This window comes from Neophocaena asiaeorientalis, unplaced genomic scaffold (genome assembly GCF_003031525.2).
Source record: "Neophocaena asiaeorientalis asiaeorientalis breed wild unplaced genomic scaffold, Neophocaena_asiaeorientalis_V1.1 scaffold10, whole genome shotgun sequence".
Lineage (NCBI taxonomy): Eukaryota > Metazoa > Chordata > Mammalia > Artiodactyla > Phocoenidae > Neophocaena > Neophocaena asiaeorientalis.
In genome coordinates, this window is record NW_020172817.1 from 4,574,916 (window position 1) to 4,589,157 (window position 14,242).

Below are 14,242 nucleotides of genomic sequence, written 5' to 3' on the forward strand. Positions count from 1 at the left end.
AGTTCTACTCTATTTCAGTGCAGCATTCACAAGGTCGTCAATTTAAACGGTATTATTTAAGCACATGAAGAATACCACGTACAAACTTTAGTAAGTTTTAGCAAAATACCTTTGTCTTTATAAGTACAGTAGTACTATATAGGGGAAAACATGCTAGAATTTTATAAAGAGGACTGTTCTATTGTATCAAAATAAGGACTTTTAAATGGTACAGAATAACCAGCAGAAAACTAATGAAATAAAAAACTGAAAATAGCAAATTATTCATATATAATTTAAGTACTAAAACAATGAATATATATAAGTTTATGGTATGTGATACAGTTCTGAATTTCTTAACTATAGAACCAGGTGAATTAATTTACTTAAGTTATATGTTTTGTCTAAAAACGTGTTTTTAGCTTTCAGGCAGTCAAACCCTGTCCCACAAAGAGACCACAGCTGTAAAAAAAGGAGATCAACCTTTACTATCAAAAAGCAGGACTTATCTGCTGTAATTTTTGAAAACATCAAATTGGGCCATTTTTTCACATTCTGCTCTTTGTTCCTCTGGCAATACAGCGCTCAGGGACTTGAAAGGCAGTGGAAGTAACATTTTACAAAGAGTAACATTTTATAAATATGTGAACTAATACACTCTAATACCTAAATGAGTTAAGAAAAATGCAAAAAAGGAAAAGAAGGGGTTGAAGTTTAAAATTTTACCATATCATAGCTACGTTCGTTCCTAATATTTAAGAGGAAACCTAACTGTTTAAAGTCAAGAACAGTGGTCTGGTTCTTGATTATTTACTTTTAATCAAAACTTCACATAAGGTCTGTAACTTGGATTCCTGTGTACCACCCTACAAAACGTCCCGCCAAACCTCACAGAGGCTTGCCCGTTCTTATCTCCGGTACTTGGGTCTCTACATTTCCCACTAGATCAAATTAGAGCTCAGAGCCTCCAGCAGGAGTACTCTTCACTCACACACAGAATGCTTCTCTGATCTACAGGAAGAAACCAGTACCTGGAGATTATTGCTCAAGGTGGCAAAAACCACCACCCAAGGACCAAGTATGACCTGTGAAAGGTCAGTTATATCCAAATGTGGTGCTGTATCAGATGAAACAGTGCTCCAACAGTATTCCCAAGATATGACCAATGTAGGCAAAATACATGAACCGCATAAAGGCACGGCTAGAAATGACTACACCCAGCGTGTCGTAAAGATATTGTGGTCCTTCTTCAAATCTTTTATGCACTGACTCAAACCAGCATCCCCCCGCTTTGCTTCCTTCGCTGGGTGTGGCTCATCACAGCCTGCAGGGCACAGCCCTCCATGCTGAGCCTGAAAATGTTTCAGAGCCCCATTACCCCCTCCAACTCTCACGAAGTTATTCTCAAGCCCAGGTTCTAGGAAAGCAGGAAGGAGTGACGAATGGTAGCATGTGAGCATCCAGCTTACTGTGCAGTTGTGCTTGACACTCCTCAGCCAAAGAGATGAACACTTTGTCTTTGAGTCTGGAGCGTAAACCGGTCTTAAGATGGCTCCGCAAAGAAGCTGCTGCCACTAACACTGGCCAATGACCTTCTGAAAGGCTGCATGCTGGCTCCCCACACCCCAGGGAGGCCACCCAATATCCTTACCTTTAGAGGCTGGGACTCCCCGCTGAGATGGTTTTCTTCAGGCAAAGCTCTTAGGATGGAATTCTGAAAGCCTATTTCCATTTCTCTCAGCTATTAGATTTCTTACTCAGAACCAGATCAACCTAACCATGCCTGGCTCGCTGACACCTCTACCTGGGATCCTCCGAAAGGGAAAACCAAAACAGGACCCAGACAAGGAACTGGCTGGCACAGCCGAGCCAGTTAAGTCAGCTGTATGCAGAGAACATGCATGTTCTACAGATTCCACGTGGGCCGGACCTCTGTCGCTTCTATGTATCAAGCCCTTGCGAGGCCTGAAGTTTGGGGGTGCAGAGAGCTCAGACCCCCGGATGGTCTGTTGGCTCTGATGCTGTGCCCAACATTGACTACCGCACCTGCACGTCTACAGCGATGCTGCAATACTTAATGAGGCTTTGAAGTAACCGCTCTATAGAAGTTGCTCTCTACCCAGGCAGGCAAGCTGTCACACATCACCGACAGGATTTTAGGATGTTTACTACCGAGGTGACTCATTTTTCTGTTTGCTTTTCTTTTAGGCTAATAACCTGCACCGCGCCCTCACCCACTTGTACAGCTCCTTAAAAAAGGAGCTCTACCAGCTCTTCAGGCAGCCTGTCAGTCACTTCTACAAGGTGCTGTTGAAGTAAGTTAAATTGAGAAATGTGTTAAATCGTTAAACTGACATTTTAATATTTGGTAAATTGAGAAACTGATGCAGAAACTAAACCCTGAAGTCACACTGGATCAGGGCGGGCCACGGTGGACGTGGCGTTTCACCTCCTCTGCTCCAAGAATCCCCGCCTGTGACTGCTGTGGCGAAGACCACGGGCAAGTGGCTGGATGCTCGGTACACAGTCTCACGTCACAACTCAGATGGCGGGGGCTAGGGTTACAGATGGCACGGGCACACTGTATGAGATAAAAACCACTTCTATGAATTTAGCTTGCTGAGAAAGTAGTTGGTAAGTCTGCTTAAGATAAGATGTTGCAAATGACTACTCTCTGTGCTGTTTCTACACCTACAGCTGATCCCAGATGTTCGTATTGCTTCACTCTCCTGCGATCAACTACATCAGACAGCATTAGCCCCAAACCTGGAAAACTGAAGCAAGCACACGTTGACGAGGCACGGGCATGCTCCTGTTGCTACAACACAAACAGGAACGTGGGACAGGTCCAATTAAAGCACAGAAAAGCAGGTGTTTGTGTCCTGGGGGGAAAACAAGTGCTGGGAAAGTTTCCACTGCAAACTTTTGTCACTGGAGACTAGAAGCTGTAGGTAACTATTTAAAGAAAAAAATTGCGGAAGAAAGGAAGGAGGAGGGAAGGAGGGAGAGAGAGAGGGAGGAGGGAAGGAAAGGAAAGGAAAAGTAGGTGAAAGCAAAAGGAAGCACAAGCCCTGCTTACCAATATTCCTCCTCCTAAGTGACCTGTGCCCATGGCAGGGGCGCAATAAATTTCTGTGGGATGAGTGCCTCCTGGGCGGGCCGGCAGCTCTTGAGAGCCAGGCAGGGACTATCTCTCAGTGTGTGGGCTGTAAAGCATCTGCATCAGAGTCCCTGGACCACTTGGGAAACCCACTAAAGATGGCGATTCACTATCTCTGGGGGTGGAGTACGAGAAGCCGCACTTATAACCAGCAGGCTCGGGTTAGAAAACCACTGAGTTAGGAAAAGAAAAAATCACTGAAAAGACAGGAGGGATCCTTGCTTTCCCATCCCCCTTCCCCCTCCCCTCCTAGCATGGAGGAACCAGTGCCCAGGGTCTGCAGCAGTGAGGGGTGGAGGTCCCACGGTGACCCCGTGCTGGGCTTCCTAAGGGCACGGGCACTGGGGGTGATCAGAGGCCAGGGGAACGGGGGAGACTGGGAAGACAGAGCAAATGCACTTACCGAACAAATAACTTAATATACCGAGGATAAAAGGAATCAGGTTTCTCGCCATCTGAAAGGGGATTTATAAACAGAAAGGGAAAGGCTGGTACTGGATTAGAGACGGAAGTGTCAGTAGGAACATGTGTGGTTTTAAAACAGAGACAGACACAGACATAGCAATAGCTGTAGATGTATGTGCATGGATGCATGGATGGATGGATGGATGCATGGATGGATGGATAGACTCTGCTCAGACGGCCTAGAAGCACTGACACCCCACAAGCAAGTGAGCACTCCTGAGCAGCCAGACTTTGTTTCTAAATACCAAGCAACACTACAGGGAACCAGAACCTCTTGGCGAGATGCCTGATCTCAGGGATGAGGCAGGAAAAGAACAAGATGAGCCTGGGAACATCCTGTTATGCTAGGTAGTAACGCTCAAATAACCATAAGGACAGATCAGAAAAACACAGAAACATGAGGCCTAAGTTGTCCCACTGTCCAAACACGGACAATTTAGGCATCTAAACAGAGTACTGGATTTTAACCCATGGAATATAATAAGATTTCACAGACTCATACTGAAATAATAAATAAATTAAAAAATGGGGAAGAAAGGAAATAAAGTCCTTCCTACAGCAGAAGGTCACCTAACGAATACAGAAGGAACGATGGAAATAGGTCCCCAGCGTCTGACGGCGTCACAGTGGCACTGTCGTGGGCAGGAGTCAGCAGGGACGCTAAGGCCGTGAGAAGTCTGAGGAAGTACAGACATCGTGTTACATCACTGCCTCTCTCCACAACATGCTCATCCAAGACGAATTTTTACATGGTGATTTTACTCTGGAGAAACCTTATAGACGCCGCCCACCTCACCAGGTGGTCACGGTTAACACCGGCAGTCGAGGGAGGGGTCAGCATCCTTGCCCCTGCTGTGACACTCGGCCCAGTCAGCTCCCCAAGAAAACTGCATGGGTGGGAGGCTGAGGGTCATCCTACAGAAGGAAAGGCCTGAACTCTAAGACTGTCAAAGACACAGGCAGAGAAAGACTAAAGAATGTTCCAGTGTGAAGGAGGCCAGTGAGACACATCCACGAACGTACCGCATGCTGCTGGGCCGGAAAAGAGAAAGAGACGTAGCCGGGACGGGGGAAATACGGATGGCCCGTGGGCAGGATGGTCGTGTTGTGTCACTGTCGACGTGAGGGCTGGAGAGAGGCGGGGGGAGAGGACAGCGCAAACCACTGGGCAATGCGGTCGAGGCGATGCGGGAGCTCCCTGTTCTGACACTTTTCTGCAGCCTGAAACTACCTCCGAATTTAAATAATTTACAAGGAAAAAAAATTTTCTCTTCTACTGAATTTCTCTTCAATTCATTCTCTTCTATTGAAAGTCTTTTCTGTTCATCTAGTTCCAACCACCATCTCCTTGAGTTTACGACTCAGTTGCAAACATGTTCTTAGGCTAAAAATTGCGGTTTAAGCCTGGGAAGCTGTCTACTTGCCATCAAATCATTTAAAATCATTAGTATGAATTTAAAATCTAATGAAACCACACCAGAGGTAAACCTAAGTTCCCATGTTAAGATGCCCCATTTTTATAGAATGCAGTGGAAAGGGTGAGAGAATTCTGTTCTTCGCTAAAAGTGCCAAGGGGCAGTGGGCAGGCTGACCGGCCACCAGGCCAGAGGATGACACTGGTCAGGTCAGGTTGAGTCCAAGGCGAGTCTTGTAGGTGAAGACTGTAGGCCAGTCCTGCCAATCACCTTGTGTGTGAGCTGTTCAATCCCATAGCAATCTGGAACCTACGAATGCAACTGAAAAGATGCTCCCAAGAAAATCATTAATAAGATGGGTGAAGGCCTAGTCATACCAGGGATAACAGGGTCATTCATCCACTTTCTATATTACAGGTCAAAATTAGATGATGCATGGAGATGGTACACTAGGTACACTTAATGCTCTTTGGAACTCACACATTCCTCATGAATCAGTATGATTAAAAAAATACAGATCTGTTCAACCTTCACTTTTCCTATTAAAAAAGTTATCACTTATTTATACAGTTTCTAATAAACTAGATAACCAAATTAGCTTATAAACACCTGACGCAAAATTAAGAAACATAACACAGAGTTGACTATTTTTTAATTGCATGACAACATAAAATAGTGTTAAAGAGGGATCATGTTAAGTAAAGAGGTGTCCAGAGAAACAAACACGTAGATATCAACTTTCACGGGCAGGAAGGAGACTGGACCACACTGTGAAGCAAATATTGTAGCGCAACACACGTTCATTTAATTCACCCGTGGACATGGTGGGGTCAGGAGACCTGGGCCCAAGGACACGAGAATGACAGCTGTTTGGTGAAGCAGGACGCGTCAGACTGAAAATCAAATGGCCGAACAACTCTGACAGGTGTGGATGTGGCTCAAATCAAGGATCTGGATGTAAATATGGTCATACCTTGGTAACAAGGGGGAATGGTTCTAGGACCCCCCAACGGATACCCAAATCAGTGGATGCTCAAGTCTCTTTTCTACAACCGCGTAGAACAGGTGACCCCGCACATCCAGAACACAGACCTGCAGCTACAGAGGGCTGACTGTACTTCCTAAACATCTACTCCATGCTCAGTCCTCTGCCAGGTGGTTTGAAACATATTCTTACTGGACTCTCACAGTAATCTTTCCCATGAGCACACAGTATTACAGATGCTCACTATAGATGCTGAAAGCAAGCACACACAGAACTCCTACCCACTCCCCACTCACCTCCAGGAACTTAACCAGTATCAGCAGACTGGTCGGAAGGGCCAGATGACCACGACGTGGACAAGAGTGTCCTGCCCGGACCTACGTGTATTTGTCGTTGTCACCGCATCTAGCACAGCGGTGGCTGAGAACACACAGGCAGCCTGCCTGGGGTTCAGTCCCCGCTCCACCTCCTACAAGCCGTTAACCAGGCACAGGTCACCTGACCTCTGCACCGCGCTTTCCTCATTTGTAACAGCGGGTTAGCATGAGTCCCTGCCCCAGAGCTGCAGGCATTAAACAAGTGATTACATAACGTCCTTACAACAAAGCCTGGCACAGAAGGTGGCAGAAAATAAAGCAGGGATATGTTAAATAATTAATTTAAACTAAGAAAGAAAAACACTCCACTTAGATTCCTAGAACAGCAAGTGGCTTTACACACTTGAAAAAACTGTGTATGCTTTTTTTTTTTTGCGGTACGCGGGCCTCTCACTGTTGTGGCTTCTCCCGTCACGGAGCACAGGCTCCAGACGCGCAGGCTCAGCGGCCGTGGCTCACGGGCCCAGCCGCTCCGCGGCATGTGGGATCTTCCCGGACCGGGGCACCAACCCGTGTCCCCTGCATCGGCAGGCGGACTCTCAACCGCTGCGCCACCAGGGAAGCCCCTGTGTATGCTTTGAAATCCAGAACATGAGGTACATCAGGTTTCCCTCTTTTCTAGAAAGTTTCATTCAGGAATAGTAGATTGAGCTTGACTATACTGAATAGCACACAAAATACTATTTCCTAAATACATGCAGTCAAGAAGATTACAATTTCATTTATTTTAGCAGATGACAACTTAAGCACTCTAAAGAAAATCCACAAACGTCACAGGGCCATGAAGAGTTTGCTCTCTGCTCCGTCCTGTTTTACTCACTAGCCCTCACCCCCAACTCCAGTTCAAAAGTTACAATGAAACTTCAGTTCAACTCGAAACTTGTAAGTTTCTTCTAGACTAGCCAAAAATTTGATTTTTTCAACTTTCAGTGCCATGACACAAAAATAGTGTTGCTTTACAGCTGAAGTAGATCTGACCACTCACCTCAGAGTAAGCAAGGGTGATGTGCTCATATATTCCCTGGTGATGATGAATGGCATCCTCCAGGTCCTGCAGCTCGGAGGGAAGGTCCACCTCACCACAGGCTTTGCACCACGAGTCCACGTTGCTCATATACTGGGATGGTATTAAAAAAAAAAAGGATCATGTCTACCAATAGCAAATGATATTGAGAAGTAGCTACTTTTTAACGTGGTTTTGAAATAAGCGTGGTTGAGAGAGTGCCTAAGAACAGAGCACGGTTGAGCCTCCATATCAAATGGCACTGACATGAGTTCTCAAACCAGATTCCTGGACTCTGCGCCCCCCTCCCCCTCGCCCAGCTTAGGTTCTGGCAGAACTGGGGCTGGGCCCAGGAAGCTGCATTTGAAATCACAGCCTCGGGTGGCTCTGCGGTCACCCCTGGGAGCATCTCTGCCCCGCATTAGCGGTTTGGGGCATCCTGGTTCGTTCTCCCGTTACGCATCTGAATCTGTGTTTCCAACTCCTCTGCGCTGCTAGCCATGGAAAGCAGAGATGCCTCGTCCACTTCCTCCCCTCAGCCTCTTGCTACTCCTGGAGCTGTAGTCCAGCCCTCCTGCTTTCCTCTTACATTAAAACGGCAATGGAAGATTCCTGAAATCATCTACCTATCATTAGGAAGAGCAGGGCGTCCATTTATCTGTCTTTCCAAAAGCAAATACACACAGGAATCAAGGGAGACCAAGCGAACGGGGCCGAAACTCCTCAGCTGTGCCCACCGAACGGAAGGGAGGCTGCGGAATCACTGGGCTCTTCCCACTTGGCACGTAAACGAGGAGAGTGTGGGCTGCAGGCTGCCGTCCTGGGTCGCTGCTGCTACCTACCCTGTCTTCTTCACTGCCACCAGCACATCCCAGGACTCATCAATAGCTGAGAAATCACTGCCAAATTTCCTAGGGGGATCCTATCAGCATCCATCGCGGGTAAGCGTCACAGGCAAGCAGCAGAAGGCCCAAGTGAAGACGCTACTTCAATTAAGCCAAATAGACATCGACAGCTTTCCCCGGGTTTCACCTCCTTTACTCTCGTTCCTCGCCGTCTTTCTACTTATCAAGGAATGCAGAGGGTGACTATTTAAAACAGGGTAACTGACCTGCCAGGTAAGAAACATGCTATAATTCTCTTAAAATATATGTGAGAATAACCTCCCAGGTCCTTATGACATTTTTAGGAACTTAAAATAGACAAGTCACCTGAATAATAATTGTTTATAAAAATCCCTTTATTATGAATGTATTGGCTCAAAAAAACACCTGTATGCAAATCCTAGGGCTCGAAACGAATTCCCAGGGCATTAAGTGTCATCTGATAGCATGTGGCTTCTGATGGCTTCAAACATGACTAAACGGATGCAGGCCCAGGGGAAGGTCCTCAGTACCCTCCTCTACAGCTCCTCCTAACATCACCAGGCAATGGAAGTAGTAATAAAATTCTTTATGCCTCTCCCCCTCTGCATGAATACACTTATGAGTACTTAGGCATATTTCTACTAAGTATTTCTCGGATGGCGTGTTCTACAATTAGGTCAAGTTGATGATTATAAGCATTCTTGATCTCTATTTCACTCCATCTTCTTCCATTACTGCATGTGACGCCAACTCTAAAATTACTGTAAACCTTTTTCAAATATGAAATTGACCGAGGTTAACCATCAACGTTCATCAGCCGCCAGGTCAAGTCAGCGATTAACTGCTCCTGCACACTGGCCACTACGGAACGCCCGAAACAAAGCAGAGGTGAACATATTCCTAAGGAGAGGATAAAACGCTTCTGACGTAACAAGGTGAAAGCAAGTTTTGGTTACACGACACTTCACGATAAGCAGAAGCGTCAGACTAATATATTACTGCACCAAGAAGACCGCTAAAATACATTCAACCCCAGTTTTTGAAGCTATCGGTAAAGAGAAACATTTGAGCAGTTTTATGTATGCCTGTAGTTACTTAACTTCCTTATAATTTCTTAAAGTAGCCGGAGACGTGTTGACTGTATTTACCTGCAGAAACATAGCCCAGTTCTAAAAACATAGGGCAGAATAGCTTGTAACACAGAAATCTTGTGGAACAAGGACTCTGCACATCTAAATTCACTCGATTAAAATACCCCAATGACAGAAATAAACCTGGCCATGGTTTTTACAGGGACTTTTGCACAAGCACACTTTTTGTCTTTTATTTCTCAGATGGCAACCTCAGACTCTAAAGGGCAAGCTCCAGTCCCTGAATGCTTTCTGGAAGGCTCAACACCCGAAAGAGATCAGAGTCAGAGCAGCAATCCCTATCTGGAGAGCCAAGGAAGACGATGTTAAACAGGCATTCCACAAAGAAAAGGCATCCCAGAATCAAGTTTGGTGTCAAAGTTCAACAGGTACCTATAGAATAGAACCTCCTAGAGCCTATTAATATAATGTGCCCTGTGAATATGGGAGGGGGAGGGACACTGGTGTGTTTGCTTAGAAACCTCTCTGACCACTTTACTACACACCCCCTACACACATGTGCACACACCTCTCTTACCAACCTGACAAATATGTTTTGGGCTTGGAACACCAGGGGAATGTCCAGCACAGAGCCTGACACTTCGTGAAGGACAACGGAAAGTGGCTGCTATACTCTAGCCAGATCAGAGCACCAGTGGACTCTCTGATGCTTTAAATGTTCAAATGTGGACCAAAATGAGTCTGGCCAGCCTGGGGGTAGAGGCAGGAGAGTGCAAGGGAATTCAATGCTTCTCTGGATTCAAACCAGGAACCGGCTTCTGAGCTGGGGATTCTGCGGCTCAGGAGAATGGTCACTTCAGTGCTGCTGAGTAGAAGATGACTGGTTTGCAAAAGCGAGGCAGGCAGACAAGGGGAGAGTGATTAATACGAAAGCTTTAAAAGGAGAGCCTGAAAAATTAATTAGCAAACTTATCTTCAGAAGCATTTATTGCACTGCTCTCCATCTGCTGAGAGCAGGGGCTTCCGATGTGCTGGGATCACCCAGCCCAGTGAATTTCACGCCCGCCAGGAGCTCCTGATGGAGCACCAGCTGAGCACAGGTGGTTACACCGATTCAGGAGACAAAGGGACAGAAACTTCCTAGAAGGTAAATGTGTAAAATACTTATTTAGCGGGGTTTTCTCCTCTTTGGAAAAATTAAGACTGGTTGAATTTTATACATATGATACATATATGAATTCAAACTTCGGAGTTTCCTTTCTTATTTCTAATTTCCTCATTTTCTGCTTTCATTTCTAGGAGACATTACCCTACTTTTTCTTTTTCTTTCATCATTTCTACTCCCTGAGTATTAATAAACACACTCACTCTCCTGGTTCCTTTAAGGGAGATGGGCTCCCTTCTCGGCCCAGCAAAGTCACAGGAGGGATCATGCATTTTCTACTTGTGAATCCAGGTCTGATGGCTCCAACAGAGTAACCTGGAGAAGACAGGTTCAATGTGAACCAAAATATGCCAATGATCACTCTAAGTACCTTCCACCTGTTTTCATTAGTATCTTTTTCTTTCATATATACAGATATATATTCTAATCCCTTTCTATTACATGAGAATCTTGTTTTTGTTTTACTACAAGCCAAGAATTAGACTTATGCTTTTAATAAAGTGAAATGACATTAAAATGGGAACAATTACATGTGTATTATTTGCCTTAAAAAACTCAAAAGGGAATACTGACGCAGTATTTGTAATATCTTCCTCTAAATTTCAACCCAGACATACGATAAAATTATCCAGATGATAACTATGATACACTCAAAGTAAATGTTACTTCTAAAATTTTTTATTGAACGTGAAATTTTATAAGAAAATAAATCTAAGTGCTTTGTTTGTGAAACAGTGTGCTGTCATGTCAGGAGCAAAAGACTCTCCTAGACCTTGAAGAAAGTCCCAGCTTGGGTAAATTCCTCCCCAAACAGAATATAAGGACATTAACACCATCAGTCCCATGTCCTTCACTGGGCTGATTTAAGGATGAAGTGAGATTTTTGTATTTAAAGGGCTTTGTAAATTTCAAAGAGCTATACAAGTCCTGGTTACTTTGTTTTTGGCTATGATCTGATTATAGAGGCCCTTACAGTCATGGATAAAACGATCAGATTTATGGTTCACTCTGAAGGTAAACCATTAGCAACACTAACAGAATTTCTGCAGTGATGGAAACGCCCACCTGTGCTGCTGAGGCCACCAGCCACTAGCCACAAGCTGCTACTGAGCATCTCAAATGTGGATACTGTGACTAACGAGGTGAAATTTAATTCTTTTTTTAATAAATTTATTTATTTATGTATTTATTTTTGGCTGTGTTGGGTCTTCGTTGTGGTGCGTGGGTTCTCATTGCGGTGGCTTCTCTTTGTGACGGACCACGGGCTCTAGGCACGTGGGCTTCAGCAGTTGTGGAACGTGGGCTCAGCAGTTGTGGCTCACAGGCTCAGTAGTTGCGGCACACGGGTTTGGTTGCTCCGTGGCATGTGGGATCTCCCTGGACCAGGGCTTGAACCCGCGTCCCCTGCATTGGCAGGTGGATTCTTAACCACTGCGCCACCAAGGAAGTCCCTAATTCCATTTTTAAATTATTTTATTAATAAATTTATTTAACATTAAGTAATTTCAATAGCCGCATGTGATGACTGGCTAACATACTGGACAATGCAGCTCTAATAATTTTTTTAAATAGTGAAAATTGGAGATTTTCAGGTGCAGTAAAATCAAATCACTTTAATTCTTTGATTTATAAAAAGGTAATTCTAACGAGTTTGCTATGAAGCTTCTTAATATAAAGGGATATAACACATGACCAAACAAAGTGGAGGCTGGAACCGTAGACACTGTCTACTGGTGAAATCAGTAACCTTGTGGTTGTGTCTCCATTTCTGCAAGCTGACATTCTGATCCTGTGCACACCCTCACTGTGGACGAGGTTGGGAGAGAATGAATGGCCAAGACATCTCTGGAAGCGTAGTCTATGAAACGTCACTCTCATCTAGTTCTAACCCCAAGATTTACGTTTATAAAACCATAAATGAACACGAGTAAGACGTGAAGAGATTATAACTGCTGAAATTGCTGTCCTCTCACTCAAAGCAAATATCTGGAAAAGAAGAAAAAGGAGAAAACATCTCCAAAGGATAAAGAAATTGTAAGGGAATGACTGGATTCTAAAAGGACTGAGCTAATACAAGACTGGGTTTCAGTCTTTATAAGGGCCCTGAACCAAGATGGCGGAGTAGAAGGATGTACTCTCACTCGCTCTTGTGAGAACACCAGAATCACAACTAGCTGCTGGACAGTCATCAACAGGAAGACACTGGAACTCATCAAAAAAGATACCTCTCATCCAAAGACAAAGGAGAAGCCACAATGAGACGGTAGGAGGGGCGCAATCACAGTAAAATCAAATCCCGTAACCGGGTGGGTGACTCAGACTGGAGAACACGTACACCACAGAAGTCCACCCACTGGAGTGAAGGTTCTGAGCCCACGTCAGGCTTCCCAACCTGGGGGTCTGGCAACGGGAGGAGGAATTCCCAGAGAATCAGACTTTGAAGGCTAGTGGGATTTGACTGCAGGACTGTGACAGGACTGGGGGAAACAGGGACTCCACTCTTGGAGGGCACACACAAAGTAGTTTGCACATCGGGACCCAGGGGAAGGAGCAGTGACCCCAGGGGAGACTGAACCAGACCTACCTGCTAGTGTTGGAGGGTCTCCTACAGGGGCAGGGGGAGGCTGTAGCCAAGGACACTGTCAGGGACAAGGACACTTGCAGCAGAAGTTCTGGGAAGTACTCCTTGGCGTGAGCCCTCCCAGAGTCCGCCATTAGCCCCACCAAAGAGCGCAGGTAGTCTCCAGTGTTGGGTTACCTCAGGCCAAACAACCAACAGGGAGGGAACCCAGCACCACCCATCAGCAGTCAAGCAGATTAAAGTTTTACTGAGCTCTGCCCACCAGAGCAACAGTCAGCTCTACCCACCACCAGTCCCTCCCATCAGGAAACTTGCACAAGCCTCTTAGATAGCCTCATCCAGCAGAAGGCAGACAGCAGAAGCAAGAACTACAGTCCTGCAGCCTGTGGAACGAAAACCACATTCACAGAAAGACAGACAAGATGAAAAGGCAGAGGGCTATGTACCAGATGAAGGAACAAGATAAAACCCCAGAAAAACAACTAAATGAAGTGGAGATACACAACCTTCCAGAAGAAGAATTCAGAATAATGATAGTGAAGATGATCTACGACCTCAGAAAAAGATTGGAGGCAAAGATCGAGAAGATGCAAGAAATGTTTAACAAAGACCTAGAAGAATTAAAGAACAAACAGGGCTTCCCTGGTGGCGCAGTGGTTGAGAGTCCGCCTGCTGATGCAGGGGACATGGGTTCGTGCCCCAGTCCGGGAAGATCCACATGCTGTGGAGTGGCTAGGCCCGTGAGCCATGGCCGCTGAGCCTGCGCGTCCAGAGCCTGTGCTCCGCAAAAGGGGAGGCCACAACAGAGAGAGGCCCGTGTACTGCAAAAAAAAAAAAAGAAAAGAAAAGAAAGAAAATCCTCCAACAAACAAAAGTCCAGGACCAAATGGCTTCACAGGTGAATTCTATCAAACATTTAGAAAACAGCTAATACCCATCCTTCTCAAACTCTTCCAAAAAACTGCAGAGGAAGGAACACACCCAAACACATTCTAAGAGGCCACCATCACCCCGATACCAAAACCAGACAAGTATACTACAAAAAAAGAAAATTACAGACCAGTATCACTGATGAATATAGATGCAAAAATCCTCAACAAAATACTAGGAAACCGAATCCAACAATACATTAAAAGGATCATACACCATGATCAA

At 45.3% G+C, this 14,242-nt stretch overlaps 1 protein-coding gene across 1 annotated transcript in view; it reads right to left on the reverse strand.

Moving 5' to 3' along the window:
* TRIO (trio Rho guanine nucleotide exchange factor) overlaps positions 1-14,242 on the reverse strand; it is a 237,022-nt gene that overhangs the window by 184,770 nt on the left and 38,010 nt on the right. Inside the window, 1 exon segment of the mRNA XM_024741724.1 lies at positions 7,367-7,498. Within this exon segment, the coding sequence (XP_024597492.1) occupies positions 7,367-7,498 (132 nt within the window).